Source organism: Myotis nattereri, assembly GCF_964212035.1.
Source record: "Myotis nattereri genome assembly, chromosome: 8".
Classification (NCBI taxonomy): domain Eukaryota; kingdom Metazoa; phylum Chordata; class Mammalia; order Chiroptera; family Vespertilionidae; genus Myotis; species Myotis nattereri.
In genome coordinates, this window is record NC_138083.1 from 84,046,672 (window position 1) to 84,067,534 (window position 20,863).

The 20,863-nt window shown below is 51.3% G+C and overlaps 1 protein-coding gene across 2 annotated transcripts in view; it reads left to right on the top strand.

Annotated features, from left to right (window-relative positions):
* Positions 1-20,863, top strand: part of CTIF (cap binding complex dependent translation initiation factor) — a gene marked incomplete at its 5' end in the record, with an annotated part of 237,691 nt that overhangs the window by 189,652 nt on the left and 27,176 nt on the right. For both annotated transcript variants that reach the window (XM_081096536.1, XM_081096537.1), the window contains one exon: positions 13,133-13,288. In XM_081096536.1, coding sequence (XP_080952662.1) covers positions 13,133-13,288 — 156 coding nt within the window. The remainder of the gene's footprint in view (positions 1-13,132; positions 13,289-20,863) is intronic.

Sequence of the window (20,863 nt, forward strand, 5' to 3'; positions counted from 1 at the left end):
TGAGGCTCTGGCCTCCAGGCTTGTGGAAGCTTCCAGGCCTCGCCCCTATGGGATGGGAATCAGGCACTCGGATCTCATTGTCCCTGTGAGAGGCTGTAGGGTACGTCATATGAACCATCCTCTAGATGGGGGTCAGCAGGCCAGAGGGCTGCCCACACCCGCATGGTGCCCTCTGTGCCCTCTTTGGGTGTTTTCCAAGGCAGCAGGGCCTTCGGTGGTGGGCAGAGCCCGTGGCACGCGAAGGCAGACCATTCGGGCCTCTCCGTTCCCGTTCCTCTCACAGTCAGAACATCGCAGGTCACCCGGGTAACACTTCCTCTGCCCCCGGCACAGCCAGCGCCCCAGGGGCCAGCAGGGGGGTGAGAAGGTGCCAGACACCGCGGGCCCCTCCCTCCGCTTTCCTGCCCTTCCTCTCTGCAGACCTGTGAGCAGGCTGGCCGTTATTTTTATCTGGGGACACTGATGTGGGCGGCATGTGTCAGGGTCATCTGGTAAATGCAGCTGAATTATCTGTTGTCCACGGTACCCCCAAATAAGTAGTGTTAAGTGTGCTAAGCTGGTCACATTTAAAAATACAGTCAGGCTGGTGGAAGATAATTTGTTCCTGGTGCTGACATCACAGCTTAGGCACAGAGCTGTCAGTTCCAGAGCCCACGATGGATTTTTACCCGTTGGGTTTGGGGATCATCAGACAGAAGGCCTCACACTGTTGTTAAAAGCCATCATTCTCGTGCCTGAAATCCACAGGAGGGAAGATGGCCACCATCCGGGTCGGACGGAGGCACAGGTGGCGGACACCGACCAGCTGTGTGCTGGGTGAGGGCCAGCTCCATGCCGCGTCCGGGAAGCAGCTGCTTGGTGTGCAGGTGTGTGGCCTACGAGGCCCTCTGGTTTCTAAAGGCCGTTTCGGGGGCGCCCCTCATAGGCCTGCAGTAGAGCCCCTCACTGCCCTGGCCCCGGTGTTATTCAAGTGCCCGCGTCTTGCTGTGTTCTAAGAAGTGCTCCCCCGGGACAGGAGTGTGAGCGTGTCGCTCTGGGCAGTGACCCTCCCCTGGCGGTGACTTTGTCCCCCACAGATATTTGGAAAGGACAGGAGATACTTTCGGTTTCCACAACTGGGGGTGAGAGTCGGGGGCTGCAACTGGCGTCGAGAGGGTTGAGACCTTTAGTGCACCAGGCAGCCCGCCCCCCCAAGAAAGAATAATGCAGCCCAAAATGCCCATAATGCGGAGACTAGACAAACCTGTTCTAGCCGCTGTCTCCTTCTCCCACCCACCGGCCTGTGGCTTCCTAGGAGGCGCTGGGCAATGCAGGGGCAGTGACTGTGCTGGCTGGCAGCCCTCAGTCACAGGGATCAGTAGGAAGTGTCTGTTGGATCGTCTATCTTGTGCAATGTCAGGATCGAGCTGGATTTTACGGGGCTGATGAACAAGGGATGGTATCCACCTATCAAGACCAGGCACCTGGTCTTGGAGAACAGGTGATTCCATATCCATCGCCTCGTTCAGTCTTCACCACCATCCTGGGCCTGATGGGACACGTGTCATTGGCCCCATTTTGTGGATGACCAAACTGAGGCCCGGTGAGGTGAGCAGTGTGCCCAAGGTCACATCCCCAACATGGCCGGTCTTCTTGTCTGTTCACGAGATCATGTCTAACTAAGGACAACACACCCTTTCCGATCTCAGAGCTCCCTCTCCTCTCTTGGCTTGTGTCAGATTCCGTGTTGATGAGGAACCATTCGCATCCTAGCATCCACCCTTTTTCCTTAAAAAACAAAACAAAACTGCCTTTTACAGCCTAGTCCAGAATCATCCCTGCTCATGCCCTCTCTGACCGTATTCCGAGGCCAAGCTTGGGTCTAGCAGGGAGGTCACCTCTGAGGAGAGGGACCAGAAGACGCCTGACCCTGAGCCTTAACAGTATTTCCTCCCTAGGACTGCCCTCACCTCAGAGTCCCGTCCCCCCACCCTTTATTTATTCGGTCAACCCAGCAAATACTTGCTGGGAACTCACTGTGTCCTAGTCGCCGGCCCAAGTGGGAGAGGCCATCCCTGAGCACACACACCAACACGTGTGTCCTTCCAGATCTGGTGCGTGCCGTGACGAAGAGTGAACGAGATACCGTGGTGGACAGGAACAAGAGTGGAGGCCTCTGGGAGGGAAGACAGGTTCAGGAGCTTGAAGGATGAGCATGTGAGCCAGCTTCTCAAGGCCCAGAGGAAGGGTGCCCCCAAGGCCTGGTGAGCAAAGCTCAGTGCGGTGGCGCCCGTTGGTTTGCCTGGAAACAAGGTGGACTTTTTTCCCCAATCTTCCAGTGGTTCAGTGAGCACTCCCAGCATCAGAAATACCTTGAAGGCCTCCTCTCAAATCAAGTCAACAAGAGTCCCACACTGCTGTTTTATACCCAGCTCTACTTCCTGCCAGATACATGAGGGAGGCAAAGAACAGAGAAAGACATCAAAGGGCTTCCAGTCTAGCCAGGAAATGAAGTATCTTGTGAGATTGTTGCTATCAGCTCCTGGTAGAGGGCCCCCCACCCCTGTCGCCAGCTCTGGTTCAGTCACCTGTCATCAGTACCACCCACGTTTCTCCCTTCTCTCTTCAGGGGCACCATCACCCTTGCCTGGCTCTGATTCCCGCCACACACTGGCAAAGTGGGGGAGGTCAGACAGACTGCCCCATCACACCTGGCATGGATGTCCTTGGTCCCCGACTTGGGAAGGCCAGGGAAGCAGGGTGTCTCCCCTGCCCTGGCGACTGTCATTCTCATGGTGAACAGCCCTGCCACCCTTTCCTACATGGAGAATGGAAGACTGCGGGAGATCTTGGGGATGGCCTGGTTCCGAGGCTGGGTGGGAGTCAGATCATCCAGCCCTGTCTGGCTTCTGAGCCCACTGTGTGTGCTCACGACACACCAGTGGCTTCCAAACATCAATTTTAGCAGCAGAGCTATTTTTCCTAAACTCGACTTCGGTCATGTCCTCAGCCATGTGAAACTGACCCAGCAGAGGGGCTCTGCCCAGAATTAAGGCCCGCTAAGCCTCTGCCTACCCACTGCCCGTCAGCCACCCCCACAGGTGACCTGAGGCTCCTTGGAGCAACAATGAGGGCCATCTGGTCTGCGGCCTGGAGCTCACCGCTCACCGAGAGGGCCTGAGTGCTTCTTTCAGAGCCACCCCTCCCCTGAGGCACCGGGCACAGCGCCGATGTCAAGTCCAGATGGGGAGGACCAAACGGAATGGCATGTTGTAATCGCGGGCCCATCCAGACGGAGACATGCAAACAGCTTCCATGCATGTCTTTGGAGGAAAGAACAGGCGTGACCTTGGCTTTTATGTCTGTATCCACATGTGTTTCCCAGAGGCAGGGCAGGAGGCAGGATCCCCATTTCACAGATGCGCATTGTGGCCTTCCCCACGCCCACTGGGCCTTGCGGAATGTCCTCCTCTCTCCCAGCCCCCGTCCACGTGCACCGCCCAGGGCTGTTTCTTGACTGTCGTTCAGAACACGGTCTGGGATACAGCTTGATAAAAGATGTGCGCTCCCCCGTTACGGCTTCCCTGAGGAATAATGACCTATAAATGCTAGTGTGACTTTTGAAGACTTCGTCTCTAGCAAGGTTCAAAGCCACGGGTATAGACTTGGGCTTCAGGCTGAGTCATTCTGGAATCCCCATTATAGGCCAAATCTTTTCGTGAGCATTTCAAGGGGTTTTCTCAAATTCTATAAATAGTTTAATAACGCCTGTGTAATCATCTATTTTTACCGCCAGCTTTCCAGACGGTTTCAGAAGTAACGGGGCTACTCATTGAGAGCGGGATTTCACAGCCTTCAGTTTCCGATGGCTTCCAGAGCACGGCCTGTGGGCCGGCCCCCGAGCTGTGGGATCCCAGACAGACTTGCTGCCTGGAGAAGGTGCCCTGACCCTCTTGGTGGAACCTGACCAGGCAGTAACTCTGAGAGCAGACTCCAGGAAGCTGGACAAGCTGGATTCTGGCCTCAGCTCCCTCTTACTCACATGGGAAAGCCTGGGCAGAACACTTGTCCACTGTATACTTCGTTTGTCAAATTGCAGAACGGGGCCATAGTCACCCTTTTCTGTTTCGGAGGGTGCTCGCCTCTGTTTCATCACTCGATCGCCTCGTTGGCCCTGTGCAGGTCAAATAGTCTCTTCCCATTTTACAGATGAGGACACAGAGTCACAGACAGCCACCGGCCCTTTCTTCTTGCTCCTTGAGCTGAGGCCATAGTGACCACACTCCCCTCCGCACAGAGAGCTCTGTATAATGGATTACACCTACCTGTGTGGGGCCAGACCCTGGTGAATACCTGCCTCCACGCCCACAGCCACTCTGGGCGGACGGCCACCAGGCAGGGAGGAATTCCAATTGTGCAGAGCTGACAGCCGGGCTCACTCGCCTGGGGGACCTGCAGGGAGGAGGCAGGCAGCTATCCTGTCTGCAGGTGGGCCTTTTCACACAGGACGCCTGTGTAACAGACCTTTTGCTGGGAGAAAGGGCATCAGACGCAGAATCAGAGATCTGGGTTTGAGCTCGAACAGCTTCGGAAGGCTGGTCAGATCCCCAGACGACCTTGTCCTGCAGTGTGGGACACCCTGTGGGATAGATCAGTAACGCTGGTGGGAATGCCGGGGTGGGGGGCGGGGGGTGAGGTGCTGTGTAAATGTAGGTGGTATCATATCACCCAAAGCAGGCAAGCAGCAGGTGAGGCCATGGTGCCACACCCAACAGTCTTCTGTCTGGTTACTGAGAGCTGCCCCAGGTCTGTGGACTTCAGTGCTCCCCACTCACCTGTCCCTGGCAAGTGGTACCTGCAGGGTCTTCCTGAGGCTAGATGAATTGGGCAGCCCAGTCCTTTCTTCCTGCTCAGGCTAAAAGGTAAAGTTCAGCCTCTTCTGAGGGCTTTTCAAGGCCACAGCCACAGCGGGTGCCAGCTCCCCGTGCTGAGAAGGAAGCTTCACGCCTGCGTGAGTGTGAGACAGAATTCCCACTGACTTCGCGGCTTCGCCCCACTGCGTCCCAGTGCCTGCCCTCCCCCCTTCCCTTCCACACACGGATCAGCAGAGCTGAGCTTACCTGACCTGAATTTGCCATCTCAGAAATGTTCTGCGTGCTCACATCCTGGGAAGCTTGGAAAATGTCTCCAGAATAGTCTAGATTCAACTGGAAGCGGCTGATGGGGGTTTCCAGCTATGGTGTGTCCCCTTGACCTGGAGCCAGGGTCAGGGAGAAGGCGTTCTCAGCCACAGTGCCGTGAACCATTAGTCGCTGAGAATATCCCCAGTGATTTTTTTTTATTAATAATAGTTAAAGGGTTGGCATTTGGGGCATGATTTTCATGGCTATTGATTACAGCAGATTCAAGATCATCACCATAATGTCACTCTTTATTCTTTTTGGTGGGACTCAAAGAGCAGGACTCACCACCAGCACGTAGGGAATTGGACATGAAGCTCAGGGGAGCATGAGGCGTGTGTGAAAGCCACACTGGAGGGCCTGAGTTTGCAGTGGGCAGCTCTTCTCTCTGTCTGTGGTCTGGGGATGTCAGAGGGCCCACTTGGGTCTGGTAAATCATATGGGAAGCCCATCTCCGGGTCCACAGTGATTGGTCTGAGGGATGGTCATTTGCTGAGCAAGACGAATTAGAATTCTTCCCCGAGATTTGTGGGTTGGACGCGAGGAAAGAGGGGATCTGCCTTCCTTGGGCTCATGAGCAATTATGGTGGAGACTGGGAGCTGCTGACAGCCTTTGGCAGGAGAGAAAGTGGTCAGCATGCACAAAGCCAAGAGCCCGTGGACCAGCTGTGTCCATGGGCCCACCCCTTCCTCACATAAGGCACCTCAGGCCCTTTGTGCTTAAGCTAGTTTGAGAGGGATTCTGTCACAGCCGAATCCAAACATGTTGGGGGAGGGGGCAGAGCAGAGTGAAGCAATGGAGTGGGGAGGGCTTTGGCATTATGTGGCAGGTGTCTGGGCCATGGGGGGCAGGGCAGGGATACTCAGGGTTACTCAGGGATACTGGAGTGGAAAAGAACGCGCCCAACAGCAAGGAGCAGTGCAGGGCCCAGGGGACATCAGAACTCAAGGCAAGCAGCCAGTCTCATGCTCACACCAGCCTCTGAGATGCCTTCTTCTTCCACACACAACAGGGAGCCACAGCAAACGGTTGCCAGGGCTGGAGTGGCCTCTAGGTCAGACTCCCGCTATTCCAGAACCAAGGTGTGGCTGAACCCCAGGACCAGGCCTCAGGGCCCAGCTGGACTGAGCCAAGCCTGGCAGCTGTGGCCACAGTGTGGCATGATGGCCAGCTGTGAGTCCAGCCTGGTGGGCGTGCCCCTTGGCTGGGGCTGCACACACACAGCCTGCCAGGAGGAGGGGGTGGCCAGGTCTGAGGCTGGCTTGGTGGCCAGATTGACACAGGATACAATGACCAGGTCTCTCTGTCACTTGCTAATCACCTACTATGCGCCAGGTACACCACACCTGTCACTCCTTAAAGCCAAGGATGTCTGTCTGACCCACTCAGAGTGACGCCAAGACCTGGGTCTTCAGCCCTCCCCACTCCCTGGGTCATCCTTCCATGATGCGGCCCGAGTGGGTGTGTGAGAGGCAGGCCCGTGGGCTGCTGCCCGAGGAGCACTGCCCAGGACGCAGATGCTGAGCCCTGTCGCCCTTCTTTCCTCTCCCGCCTCCGGCTCCGCTCAGCTAGAAGTCGAATCCCCGGCTCTCAGCCCCCTCCGTCCTCCCGTGGGGCCCAGGGACCCATCAGGTCAACAGAAGAGAGGCCTGCTGCCGCACTGGTCAGTTCTCTTTGGTCCCAAGTCACAGAACCCGACTTGAGGTGGCTTAGCATCACTGATCCTTCTTCATAAGGATTCACAGGCGTCCCCTGGAGCCCAAAGGCCCCAGGAAGGGACAGGAACTGGCACAGTCGGGTCCTCTCTCAGGCAAGGAGACTCACCGGCTCGAGGGCCTCCAGGCCTTCCTTGACTCCACCTTGAAAGGGAAAACTAGTCCCAAGTAAGCAAAGGAAGCTCACCCTCTGACAAAAATGTCACCCACCAAAATAAAACAAATGCACAAGGATGCACAGGATAGGCGGGAAGAATATACCTGGGGAGTGAAACGGGGGCCACAAATGAAAGAAAAGGTGAGGCCGACAAGCCTACGGACCCTCTGCGCTCAAGTCTTCGATGAAGAAAAGCGTGGCCGCAGCCTGTTTCCTTTGAACAGGGCGGCCTCTTGAGCAGAGATGTCTGACTGCTTATGGCGGACCGCTTACCCATCCAGTCCTGCATGGTACTGGCCACCTCGTGGGAACCGGGTGCCATTCTAGGGGGCCTGAACTTCCTTTCTAGGGAAGAGTCAGAGCAGCAACAAATATGGGACCTGATGCAGGTGCTGAGGGCTGGGAGGGAAAGGCAGAGGGTCTGGGTCGTGAGGTGGGGCTGCTCTCCCAGAGGGGCGGTGAGGGGTGGCCTCCCTGAGGAGCTGGCGTTGGAGCGGAAACCCAAAGGAAGGGAGCATTTGAGCCAAGTAAGTAGAGCACCTTCTATTTGAAAGTTGTAAAAAATTCTGTCGAATATGCTTTTTAAGCTCTCCAGCCCGTGATCTGGGAGAAGAAAGACTGGGACCAACTCATTGCAGCTGGGCCATGACCAGCTCCCCAATACCCACCCCTCTACCACCCCATCCCTACTTCTCAGGGAAAAAGAAACTTCTTGCAGTTTCTCCTCCCACCGGGGCCATGGCAGCGGCCACCTCTCTACACAGAAACCAACCAGCGTCCCCAGGGATGTGGAGTGTGGATGGGCAAAGTTCCCCTGGTCATTTGTCTCAAAGAGAAGAGGAGGGAATGATGGCGAGTTTGCAGGGATTGGCTGCACTGTGCATCTACTTCAGGAGGTTTCGGAGGAACACACTGATCCTTGTGCCTTCCCCCTCCCTCCTCTCGGGCAGCATCTCCCGCGTGGCTGCTGGCCCCGCTGGGCTGGGGGTGTTTTCCCCTCTGCCTGGGTTGCAGCTGTTTTTGGCTTGACCACAGGACTCTATCATGCCAGAGTTCATGTGGTTATCCAGAGCAGGAAGAATTTCCCAGAATGCCTTGAGAAACCTGAGACACTGAATGGCTTTCAGGGCTTATTGATGTGGCCAGTGCAGGAAATAGCAATACGTCAATAAATAGTTTTAGGCAGGAAACGGGGCTTAAATGGTAGCCTTAAAGTTTGGGGAACGGCACTAGGGGTTGCTGGGAGGGAGCCTGCCAGTCTGATGAGAAGCTGGGGCCAAGTACCAGACTTTGAAATGGCTGCCACCAGTCTGAGGCCCCTTGCTGGTTCTGGATGCAAGAGGCTGAGTTTGGAGCGGAGCTGGGACCCAGGGGACGGCTGGTTTGGGTTGGCAGAAAGCTCCCCGTTCCAGAGGAAAAGCTGGCAGCCTGCGCTGTATGTGCCCAGAGGAGACACCCAGGCTGGTTTTGGTGGCCTCTTGGCTGGCATGTTCGCAACCCATTTCGCCACCCCGTTAGTGAGAATCGCCACCGCTTGGCCGATCACACTCGAAGCGTCCCGCTGCCCTCATTTAAAAAACGAAGGAGAAGGGTCACAACCCTGCCAATTTCTTCTTCACTAGCCTGTTTTTCTGGCCATAAAAAGATACATTCACAGAAGAGCAAAGAAATGCAGGAAATAATGAAAGTTAAAAAAGAAGGATCATTCGCAATTCCACGATTGAGAAACCACTACTGTTAACACTTGATATTCCTCCTCTTTTTTCAAAAATGTATTCATGGGTAAGATTATATAGTACATGCCATTTTGCCTTTGCTTTCTCTTTTTTACTTGTCATTCATTCGATAGCCATTTCCCATGCTGTTATAAACTTTTCAGAAACATAATTTTTAATATTTTTTATTGATTTTTAAAGAGAGGAAGGGGGAGAGAGAGAGACATTGATGTGAGAGAGAAACATCGATCAGTTGCCCCCCCCCCTGCATAGGCCCCCAACTGGGGATCAAACCTGTAACCTGGATATGTGCCAGGAACCGAACCCTACCTTTTGTTGTACAGGATGATGCTCCAGTCAACTGAGCCACACTAGCCAGGGCCATAAACATAATGTTTGATGGGTGCATGAATCATCATTTACTTTATCACTCCTCTATTGTTGGATACTTACGTGGTTGAATTCTTGTGTGCATTAAGCTTATTTTTCCTAGTATTTTTAATTATTTCCTTGTGTTAATTACCCAGAAGTGCAATTACTGGGTCAAACAATAAGAACGCCTTTAAAGCTTATTTGAAGATTTTTTGTGGAAGTGCTACTGATTGACACTCCCCATCCACAAGAGTTCCTGTCTCGCTGCATCCTTCCAGCATTGGCCATGATCAGTTTTCAGCTTTGCTAATTTACAAGGGGCCGGTGCGGGGGGGGGGGGGGGGGGGGGAGGGGGGGGGCGGGGGGGCGTTGACTTTCAATCAGTTGCTACTGAGATTTAATTAATTTTTTGACATTCGAATTATCTTTTCATGCCCTTTACCCTTACCCTTTGTCACATTTATTGCAGATATTTTCCCCAGAATATTATTGCCTTCTAAGAGTGTTTATACTATTTTGTTGCATTCCTCTGTTGTGTTAATATATAGAAAGCCCTTCTTTATCCAGAAATTTGACAAATACTCAATTTCATTTTCTTCAAGTTCTTATGGTTTTTCCTTTAAACACACACACACACACACACACACACACACACACACATTTACCTCTTTATTCCATCTGGAATTCATCTTAGGGCCCAGTGTGAAGGGAGACTCTAAATTATCCTCTCCCCCCACCCTCTCACATGTAGACCGCTGTCTCTGCGCTGTGGCTTCAGTGAATAACGCTTCCTTTGCCACTGATTGGTGGTTCTCCGGGGACCATGTGATGACCCCTATGGGTGCCGAATTTGTTTCTAGGCTGTCCGATGTAGCTGTCCATTCTTACGTCAGTTCCACACCCTTTTAATTATTCAGGTTTCAGATAGGTGAAATGCAGCTCCTTCCAGTTTTGTTTTGTTTTGCTTTGTTTTTAGCTATCTCCCCTGTTATTCTCTCGAAGTACTTTCAGGATAATTTTTTTCAAGTCTCCATTCCCCCTTACCCTCCAGCGTTCCCATTGCAATATAGAGTACAAATTGGTGCTGAACCCGTGAACCACTTCACGGAGAATTACCGTCTTTGCAATGCTGTCCACCCACTAAGGAACACTATGTGTATCTTCCCTTGTTTTCAGACTTTCTCTTAAATCTCAGTTCAATTTGCAGTTTTCTTCATAGAAATCTTGTACATTCCTTAATGTCACTTAAGAATTTATATTGTTTTACTTAATGAGCTTTTGTGCATTAAATTATCTCATTGATTAATCCTATCATAGAAAAACTGTAGGCTTCTGTTTATTAAATTTGCATTTAAATACAGCAGTAGTTCATTAGTTTGTTCATAAACTCTCTTATTAATTCTAATCTTTATTAGAGAACTAGAGGCCCAATGCACGAAATTCGTGCAAGGAGCTCAGCTCTCGAAGCCCCAGCTTCATCCAGAAGGTCATCTGGATGGTTGGTCCGCAGTCCGGTCTAATTAGCATATTAGCTCTTTAATATGTAGGATTCTCTTGGGTTTTGCATATATGTAATCATGTTACTAGTAAGTCATTTTATCTTCTTCCTTCTAAGGGTCATGGATGTTTCTGCTGTTTTTTAATCAGGCCCATTGATGTACTATATTATGTTGGCAGGTTTCCTGATACTAACTCATCTTTGCCTTTCTGGGATAAAATCTACTTGGTTATTGTGGATCTATTTGCTGGTATTTCATTTAGTACTTTCACATCTATTCACATTAGAGAAATTAGCCATAGACTTCCTTGTTTGAAATTTACTATCATTATGAGATTTGGGTAATAGGGAACTGGAAACGCTTATCTTTTTCTATGTTCTGGATCAATTTGCATAGCAGAGTAGTTATCTAATTGTTTTAAAGTTTGAATAACTTACCTAAAATATCATAAATGTAGACACCTCTTAATTCTTTCAGAACTTTTCATTTTGTTTTATGGCCTTTAGTCTTCTCCAACTTTTAATTTCTATTTTTTTAGTAAAGTTTGGTATATTTATTTTTTAAATCACCTATTTCATCATTTTTTCCAAAATCATCAGCATAGAGTTATAAATAGCTTTTATTTCTCTTTTTATCTACTCCATATCTATTTTCAATTCTGTTGATATTTCTAAATTTATTTCTAGTTCTTGATTTTATATATAATTTCTGGCTTTATTAGTAGTATGTGCTAAATTCAATAGTATATTTTACTTTCCTCCATATATCCAAATTTCAGCGTGTAATAAATATTTTAAAATATGAGGCATTTTACATTCTTTTTTTTATACCAAGTCTTCAAAAACTAGTGTCAATTTTATACCTTACAGCACGTCTCAGTTTGTGTATTTATTTTTCATTGTGGTAAAAAGAAAAAACACATAACATAAAACATACCACATCTCAACCATTTACAAGTGTACAGTTCATTCATGGTAAGTATAAGTCACATTGTTATGCAACTCATCTGCAACACTTTTTCAACTTGCCCAAAACGGAAACCTTAACCCTTTAAACAACTCCCCGGAGCCCCCTGCCCCCAGCCCTGGCAACCACCATTCTTCCTGTTTCTACTCGGTACCTTCTGGAACTTACAATGTTCTGTGACTGGCTTACTCACTGAGCCTAGTGTCCTCATGGTTCACCGTGTTGTCGCATGTGTCAGCCTTTCCTTCCTTTTCGAGGCTGAGAAATATTCCATTGTCTGCATAGACCACTTTCTGTCACTCACCCATTGATAGACACTTGGTTGCTTCCACCTCTTGGCTCCTGTTGAAAGTGCTGCTGTGAACATGGGTATGCAAATATCCTGCTTTCAGGGGGTTTTTTATATATATATACACCCAGAAGTGGAATTGTGGGGTCGTATTGTGATGATGTTTTTAATTTTTGAGGATTGCCATACTGTTTTCCATGGCAGCTGTATCCTTTAGGTTTTTTGGGATTTTTTTTAAGACAAGCACATGAGTGGGATTTTTTTTTTTTCTCAAACATCTGCTATGCAAGATTCTTTCTCCTGCTTTCACTCATAGCTGGGTGTGTTCTTTTATCCTCAAGCATATGAAGATGTTGCCTCAGTGTCTCTGAATTTTAACATTAAATGTACAAGTAAAAGGTCAGCAATGTTGTTGTGCCTTTGTGAGAAATCTAGGGGTTATTTTTTTTCCTTCACAGCTATTTGTAGAATTTTTTTTTCTCTTTGAAATTAAAATGAAAATTCTCTTGCTAAGTAAATGTGAGCTCCCAACATCCCTCTACCTGGAATCCCCAGTGGCTTTTAAGACCTTTTCTTGTATCGTAGCTACGAGTTAACATGTCTTATCTTAGCCTTAATGCAATGGCTGGCACTCAGTCGGGCAGTAATACTTTTAAGAATGAATGAATGGCCCTAGTGGTTTGGCTCAGTGGATAGAGCATCGGCCTACGGACTGAAGGGTCCCGGGTTTGATTCTGGTCAAAGGCACATGCCCAGGTTGTGGGCTCGAGCCCCAGTGGGGGGCATACAGGAGGCAGCCAATCAATGATTCTCTCTCCCCATTGATGTTTCTATCTCCCTCTCCCTTCCTCTCTGAAATCAATAAAAATATATTTTTTAAAAAAGAAAAGAGTGAATGAATGACTAATTCTTTCATTATCCTCTAGGCCCCTTGCAGGCAGGGGCTGTAGCTGCATCTCCGCCCCAGTGCTGGGCCTCCGTAGACCCCTGCTGGCATGCACCGGGCAGTGTTCTAATTGCCCTCCCTCGCGTGCAGTGTTCTAATTGCCCTCCCTCGCGTGCGGGGCATGATTTGGGGGTTAGCAGAGGGAGAGCGCTTAGGCACAGGGAGTTGAATGGCGGACCTGGGGACCCTGAAGAACAGGTGCTGGCTTGCTCGCCCATTCCCGTCCTTGAAAACGAGGACCGCAGCAGAGCAGGCAGCAGAGGGGGTGGTACCCGGCCCCCCAAGGCTGACTCGGTCTCTCGTTCCTCTGCAGAAGGACTTCACGGTGCGGGAGGCGCTGCAGCAGCAGGACGTGGAGCGCTGGCTCGGCTTCATCACCTTCCTGTGCGAGGTGTTCGGCACCATGCGCAGCAGCACGGGCGAGCCCTTCCGCGTGCTGGTCTGCCCCATCTACACCTGCCTCCGGGAGGTAAGGCCCCGCCATGTCTGTGATGGAAACTCCGCCTGGGGCACCAGGGGAGCCACGGGGGGACCAGTTATAAAGCGATGATCCTTGGTAAGGAGAACCGTCCCCGCCCCCCGCTGTTGACTAAAGCCAGCTCTTTATTGATTGCGTTTACATATAAAGGTAAATGGCCCCCAAAGAAAGCATGGCTGACTCAGGCTGCAGGAACTCCTCACTGAGGACGCTGCCTGCAGTGAGTATTATTATTTGAATGAATGGATCTTGGGCCTCGGTCGGTTCCCATTGAACTACTTATTTTTTTTAAAAAAAAAAGATTTGCTTCTGAAAAAGAAATAAGAACAAGCCAGAACTTTTGAGAAGCAAGAGGTCAGTGGGGCACTTTCTGGACCAGGCACAACTGCCCCTTTCGAAGGTCGCCCTAGCTGCTGTCCGCACAGAATTGGCAGTGGCACATGTGGGCTGGGGGCCGAGGGGGCTGCTGGATCTCCAGGGAGAGGTTGGGGGCTGGGAGCACCGCTGAGAACGTGAGGATGGAAGGACGGTTTGCGGCCCAGTTGTATTTTTGAGTGAGTGCCAACAGAACCTGCAGACACGAGCTACAGAGAAGGGAGAAAGTGCTGGGGGCTCCGTGGTCAGGATGGGGAGTCCGGAAGAGAAGCGGGGGGAGGAGGGGTGGACACCAGGAGCCGGTTTTTATGTTTGGGTGACCTGTTGGTCGTCCCCAGGGCACCGTCATGGGGTTGCTCAGGTGGAAGTGTCTGAAGATAAGGAGAAGGTCACCTGGGGACACGGATTGAGCGTCATGTTGATGTGTACCTGGTGCTTAGGGCTGGAGACTCGATGGGGTCACCCAGGGAGAGGGTGCAGGTGGAGGGGAGGACGGGAGCCAGCAAGGAGGGGGGGGGGCGTGACCCGAGGCAGAGAAGGTTCCAGGAGAGCGTGAGGATCATCACAGCACTCCTTCCTGGGAGCGGGGCAGCCTACCTCACATGTGCCGTACCCCCCAGCAGCAGGTCCCAGGGCCCAAGGAGGAATGGCCTCTGGGGAACCGATAAAACCCCAGAGAAGTGGCCTGAGTTTAGCAACAAGCAGGTCAGGGGGCCGCGGTATCAGTGGGGTGAGCACGGGAGCCACATGGGGCCCCGCTCAGGAGTCGGTGGCGTGTGGGGCCTGAGTGTGGACTAGTCTTTGGAGAAGTGTTTCTGTGGAAGGGACGTGTGGGGCCAAGGGACAGGTCTGTGTTTTTGAAGGAAGGATAGTAGAGCCATTGAGGGGAAGGGGCGGGGGGGAGGGGGAGGGGGGGGCCTGCAAATGTTCCTGAAGCATTGTTTCTGGGAAATGGTCAGGTCTGTGTTTTTGAAGGAAGGATAGTAGAGCCATTGCCAGAGGGCGGGGGGGGGGGGGCGGGGGTACCTGCAAATGTTCCTGAAGCATCGTTTCTGGGAAATGGTGCTTTTCCAGGCTGCGTGGCTGCCGGGGAAGCAGAGCGCAGGCCCTCCTGGGCGCTTCGTAAGCCCACAAGCCTCCACCTGCCCACAGAGCCAGGCCTCCTCCTAACACACGCTCTCGGATTCAGATGGTTTCTCAGGCTCACACGATGGTCTCTCCGACTGTATTTCACTCCCAAAGTGTGCGAAGCTCAGAATGCAGCTCTGCGTCCCGTACCCCTTTGGGGATGATGTGAAGGCAGGAGGCTGGCCCAGGTGGCCTCGAGTGGCCTGAGTTGCCCCAAGCCCCTGACAACCCATCTGAAGGCAGAAGGCAGCACTTTCTAGGGCAGTGACCTGGATTGTCCCAACACATTCCCTCTGTGTGATCCAGGCACCTCTTGGCGTCGCCGTCACCTGCGCCCCCCCCCCCCTCCACCCCCCTAGCAGGAAGCAGGGCTGAGCACTGCCCTGGCTGCCGGGACACTCTGACACAGCCTGTGGCAGTGCACACACGCTGGTGTGAGGTCCGGAAGGTGCCAGGAAGGCTGCACCAACAAGAAACAAGGACCCTCCCCTAGCGCCCACTGGTTTGATGCACTGAACTCCGTGGGAAGGTGTCATGATCCCCGACCTCTGCCATGCTCCGTGGTAAATGCGAGGAGTAAATAAATCATCTGTGGCTCCCACCATTCTGTCAAAGAGGAAACCAGAGCCCCATGTTCCACGCCACCACTCGGGGCCCCGTAGTGAGGCGGTTCAGGAGCTTAGCCCTGGGTTCCAGTCCTGCCTCTTCCATTGCTTAGCTGTGCCATCGTGAGGGAGAACTCACCTGCTCTAAGCCTGTTCCTCATTTGTGGAGAGGGGTCACGCTGATCTACCTACAGGTTTGGGGAGGAAGGCGGAGATGGAGAAGGTGCTAAGTGCCCTGGGGCAACTAGGCTGGAATGTGGAAGAAATGCCCCAGGGACTTGCTCTAGGGCAGGACGGCTCCCTAGAGCAGTGATGGCGAACCTTTTGAGCTCAGCGTGTCAGCATTTTGAAAAACCCTAACTTAACTCTGGTGCTGTGTCACATATAGAAATGTTTTGATATTTGCAACCATAGGAAAACAAAGACATATTTTTGATATTTATTTGATATATTTAAATGCCATTTAACAAAGAAAAATCAACCAAAAAAATGAGTTCGCGTGTCACCTCTGACACGTGTGTCATAGGTTCGCCATCACTGCCCCAGAATCTGGGGTCCTCCAGTCTGACTTGGGGCCTGGGCACACACCCCATCTTAAAGGGGCACAAGGGCTGAATGCCCTTTGAGGGACACACAGCCAGTCTAGGCTCCACCTCACCCAGAGCTCCGGAGCTCCCAATCCAGGGCTCTTTCCAATAGAGAACGCAGCGTCCCTGAAAGAGAAGATTGGGAAAGAAAGGTGCGCCCTGGGGATCTTATCAGCCCCTCGGGAGAGCCCGTGCCCTTCCCAGAATTCAGGAGACAGACACCTGAATTCTTAGTCACCTGCTGCCTCCCCTACCTTATCACACACATACTCATCCCCAGTCCTCCCCCACAGCAGGTTAAGCCGGCTCTAAGAAGTTTCTGGAAGCCAAAGGCGCTGCTGCTGCCTTTCTCCTTGCTGGAACATTTTAGGCTTTTCCCCTGGGCCCTGCAGGCAGCTGGCCCCAAATCATCCGGCCCAGCCTGCCCTGGGGGCCTCCTGACTCCAGAACCATCCCCAGGCTCACAGTTCCAACTTCCCACTAAGGAGCATCCTGGCCATGCTCCAAGCCCCCCAACCAGACGTGCCCATGGCTGCACCCCAAAGTCCTGCTCAGTCCAGGTCCTCTTGGCGTGGGCCCAGACCCACCTCCTGCCTCCCTGCGCCAGGGCACTCCTGGCACATCCTCACAGCTCCCTCCTTCCACGTGGCCTTGGAGCAGGTGGTAGTTAGTGCCGATAACAGCACAGTCCGCAGCTCGGTCCAGAGCATGGCGTGCATTCTTTTCCCTTTGAACTCAGACGACACCGAGCATTATCATCCCCATTTTCTAGAGAACAAAGGTCAGGCAGCTCGTCGGGGCCACACGGCCAGCAGGCAGCCACGTCCACGTTGGAATCCAGGTCTGAGCGCCAGCCGAGCCCCTCCTCCTACCGGCCCCGCTTCCCGGCCTGGTGAGCAGAGCAGCTGCCCTCCTTCTATGCTCAGTCCACAGCCCAGCGCCTGCTGCGTGGCGGAGGCCGAATCGATCTCCGTGGAATCGATTCTGGTTTTGCCATAAATAGCATTTGCCAATCAGAGATGCTTCTTTGAGGGGCAGAGAGGAATACTTTTCAATGAGTCCTTTTATTGTTTAAGAGCCAGTGGTTTCTGCCAAGATGGTTTTCAAAGTGATTGAAGAGTGTTGTTGACGACCCAAAGCTGCAGGCATCTCCTGTCCTCCTGCTTACAACTCGTATTCGCCTCATGAGCCCTTTTTAATTTTTATAATGTTTTTAAATTTTTATGGTGGTAAGAACCCTTAGCATGCAATCCACCCTCTGAACAGATGGTTAAGTGTACAAAACAGTATTGTTATCTATAGGCGCAATGTTGTGCAGATCTCTAGAACTTAACTCATCTTGCATAACTGAAACTTTGAACCCAGGGGTGAGCAATTCCCTACTTCCCCCTCCTCCCAGACCTCTGGCAACCACCATTCTGTTCTTTGCTGCTGTGAGCGTGACTGTTTAGATACTTCATGGAAGTGGAAATAGGCAGTGTTGGTCCTGTGACTGGCTTATTTCAACACTTAGCTCGTTTCTAGATCTTGGCTACTGTGAGTCATGCTGCGATGAACATGGGACTGCTAATACCTCTTCAAGATCTTGATTTCGATTCTTCTGAATAAATACACAGCAGTGGCATTGCCGGATCATATGGTGGTTCTATTTTGACTGGTTTGAGGAACCGCCATACTGTTTTTCATAGCAGGTGCACCATTTTGCATTGCCGCTAACAATGTATAAGAGTTCTCATTTCTTCGCCTCCTTTCTAACACGTGTTGTCATATATACATATGCCATCCTAACAGGTATGAGGTGATATCTCATAGCTTTGTGTTTTGCATTCCTCTGATGATTAGTGACATTGAACATCTTTCCCTCTCTGTTGGCTATGTGTGTCTCTTCTTTGGGAAAATGTCGATTCAAGTGCTTCGTCCATTTTTTAAATCTGGTTATTAGTTCTTTTGCTGTTGGGTTGTAGGCATTTCTTATATATTTTGAGAACTGACCCCTTGTCAGACACATGGTTTGTAAGTATTTCCCCCATTCTGTAAGTTGCGATTCCACTCTGTTGATTGTTTCCTTTGTTGGACAGCTTTCTGGTTTGAGGAAGTCTCGTTTGTCTAGTTTTGCTTTTGTGCTTTTGGTGTCATATCCATAAAGTCACTGTCAAGACCAGTGTCATAAAGCTTTTCCCCTTCGTGTTCTTTGAGGAGTTACAGTTTCAGGTCTTGTGTTAACTCTTTAATCCATTTTGTTGTGTGTTACAAGAGTCCAATTTCATTCTTTTGCATATCCAGTCTTCCCAACACCATTTGTTGAAGAGTCTTTCCTCTCCCCGTTGTGTTTTTTGGCACCGTTGTCAAAGATCAGTTGGCCATATGCATAGATTTATTTCTGGATTCTCAACTCTGTCCGATTGATCTATATATCCATTTTGATTATTGTAGCTTTATAATATACTAGAGGCCTGGTGCATGAAAATTCATGCACTCGGGGCAGAGGGGAGGGGGGTCCCTCAGCCTGGCCTGCGCCCTCTTACAGTCTGAGAGCCCTCGGGGGATGTCCGACTAATGGCTTAGGCCCGCTCCCCGGGGAATCAGGCCTAAGCTGGCAGTCAGACAGACATTCCTCTGGCAGCCTGGGAGCCCTCAGGGGATATCCGACTAACGGTTTAGCTCCCCCTGGGGAGTGGGCCTAAGCCGTTAGCCAGACATCCTTAGTGCTGCCACAGAGGTGGGAGAGGCTCCCACCACCCGCTGCGCTGGCCAGCCATGAGCCGGCTTCTGGCTAAGCGGCACTCCCCTTGTGGAAACGCACTGACCACCAGGGGGCAGCTCCTGTGTTGAGCATCTGCCCCCTGGTGGTCAGTGCACGTCATAGCGGCTGGTTGTTCCGCCACTAGGGTCAATTTGCATATTACCCTTTTATTATACAGGATTTTGAAATCAGGAAGTATAATTCCTCCTGAGTTGTTCTTTTTTTAAAATTATTTCATGGTTATTTGGCTGTGTGAAGTCTTTTGTGATGTCATATGAATTTAAGAATTATTTGTCTACTTCTGTAAAAAAAAATTCCATTGGAATTTTGATAGGGATTGCATTGAATCTGTAGATCACTTTGGCTAGGATGGACATTTTAATAATATCAACTCTTTCAACCCATGATCAGAAACAAGACAAGAGTACCCACTCTCACCACTCCTACTCAGCATATTAGAAAAAAAGAAGTAAAATTATCTCTGATTATAGGACCTTATATAGAGAAAACTAAAGTCCCCCCAAAAAACTGTTAGAACTATTAAATGAATTTAGTGAAATTGCAGGATGCAAAAATCAACATACAAAGTCAATCGCATTTCTACCCACTAGTAACAGACTATCTGAAAGAAAAAAAAAATTGTTTTGAAAAAATGATCCCATTTACAATAGCATCAAAAAAAAGAAAATACTTAGGAATAAACTTAACTACAGAAGTGAGAGTCTTGTACACTGAAAACTACAAACTGTTGTTGAAAAAAATTAAAGAAGATACAAACAAATAAGGTCGTTTTTAATAGCTTTCTAAGGACCCCTTCATCCAGCCGGAGTCCTCAACCAAACTGTGGCCGCTGTGATCAGGATTTCTTGCCCAAGCTAATGGTTTCATCATTTCCCATGTCAGCAGGAGCCGACCGGCCAGGGTTTAGGTCTGGTTCCCCCAGCACCATCCTCTCCCACCCCCCCTTTCCTGACCCTGCAATGCTCTCAGCCCCCTCCACTCCTCCGTCACCTCTGTGACCCCGTGGGGATTCCACTAGCCTCCTTCCCGTTATCATTGAGTGCTTTTCCCTGGGCCCCTTACTTTAAGAGCTTTGCTGAAAATTCCTCTGGCAGGGGTGCCGGTGTGGCTTTTAACCCCTTACACCTGTTTCCTTTGAACAGCCTTGGCCCGTGCCTGGTGGACCTGCCTGCATACACCCCCTCTCATTCTTTCTCTCTGTCTTCCAATCTCCGCAGTCCACTCTACTCGTGATTCCCACCTTCCTGCCCTCTTCCGAGTCCGGCAGCCGTTGCCAGAGGTCAGGAGTAGAGAAAAGGAGGAAGGGAGGGGGTGCCTCTGTCAGGAATCTCTCGTCCCTCTGCACCCCCCTCTGACCCCACCAGCCTCTCCCTCTGGTTGGCTCCCTTACTCTCCTCCCCTCCAGGCCCCAGAAACCCCATCCACCCCACCCTGCCCTTCCCAGAGGAAGGGCAGGGAGGGGGCAGGCACCTCTGGGGGGTGTCTGCAAGGGGCACCCCCCCAGGGATGCAACTGGCGGGGCTCCTGGAGGAGGCCGGTCGGTCGGCGCAGGCGGGGGAGAACAGAGGGCAGCAAGTCGGGCTTCTCAGGAAATGAAATTGCTCCGTGCAACAATGAGAGCCACTTTTTTAGCTTTTCGCATGAGCATGCGTTCAATTGCTCACATTGTTTTGGCTCCAGGGGAAATCTGACATCGGAAAAGGCCCAGATGAAGTGGGTGTGGGTGGAGATCCTCTGCCGTTTCACAGGCTGAGTCTAGCAGCACAGTCTTCCAGGCACCTTTCCTTCCAAGGGGACTCCTCCTTCCCGCCCCAGAGCAGGGGACGGAGCCGCAGTCAGCGGTTATTAGCCGGCAGGGCCCTCTGTGGCCAGAAGGGGCCCAGGTCGCCCAGGGCAGCTGTGCCCCCTCCCGGGGAGTGGAGATTTGAAATCATCCTCCACACAGCACAGTCACACAAGGCTGCACCACCTTGAGAAGCTCGGACAAACTGACAAATTCTCAGACCTCTCCTTCAGCCAATTAAACCAAACTTGGTGGGGATGGGTTTGGAGGGAGGTAGCTAGACGCTCTCCGTGTGACTCCAGTGTGCAGCCAACACTGGAAAAT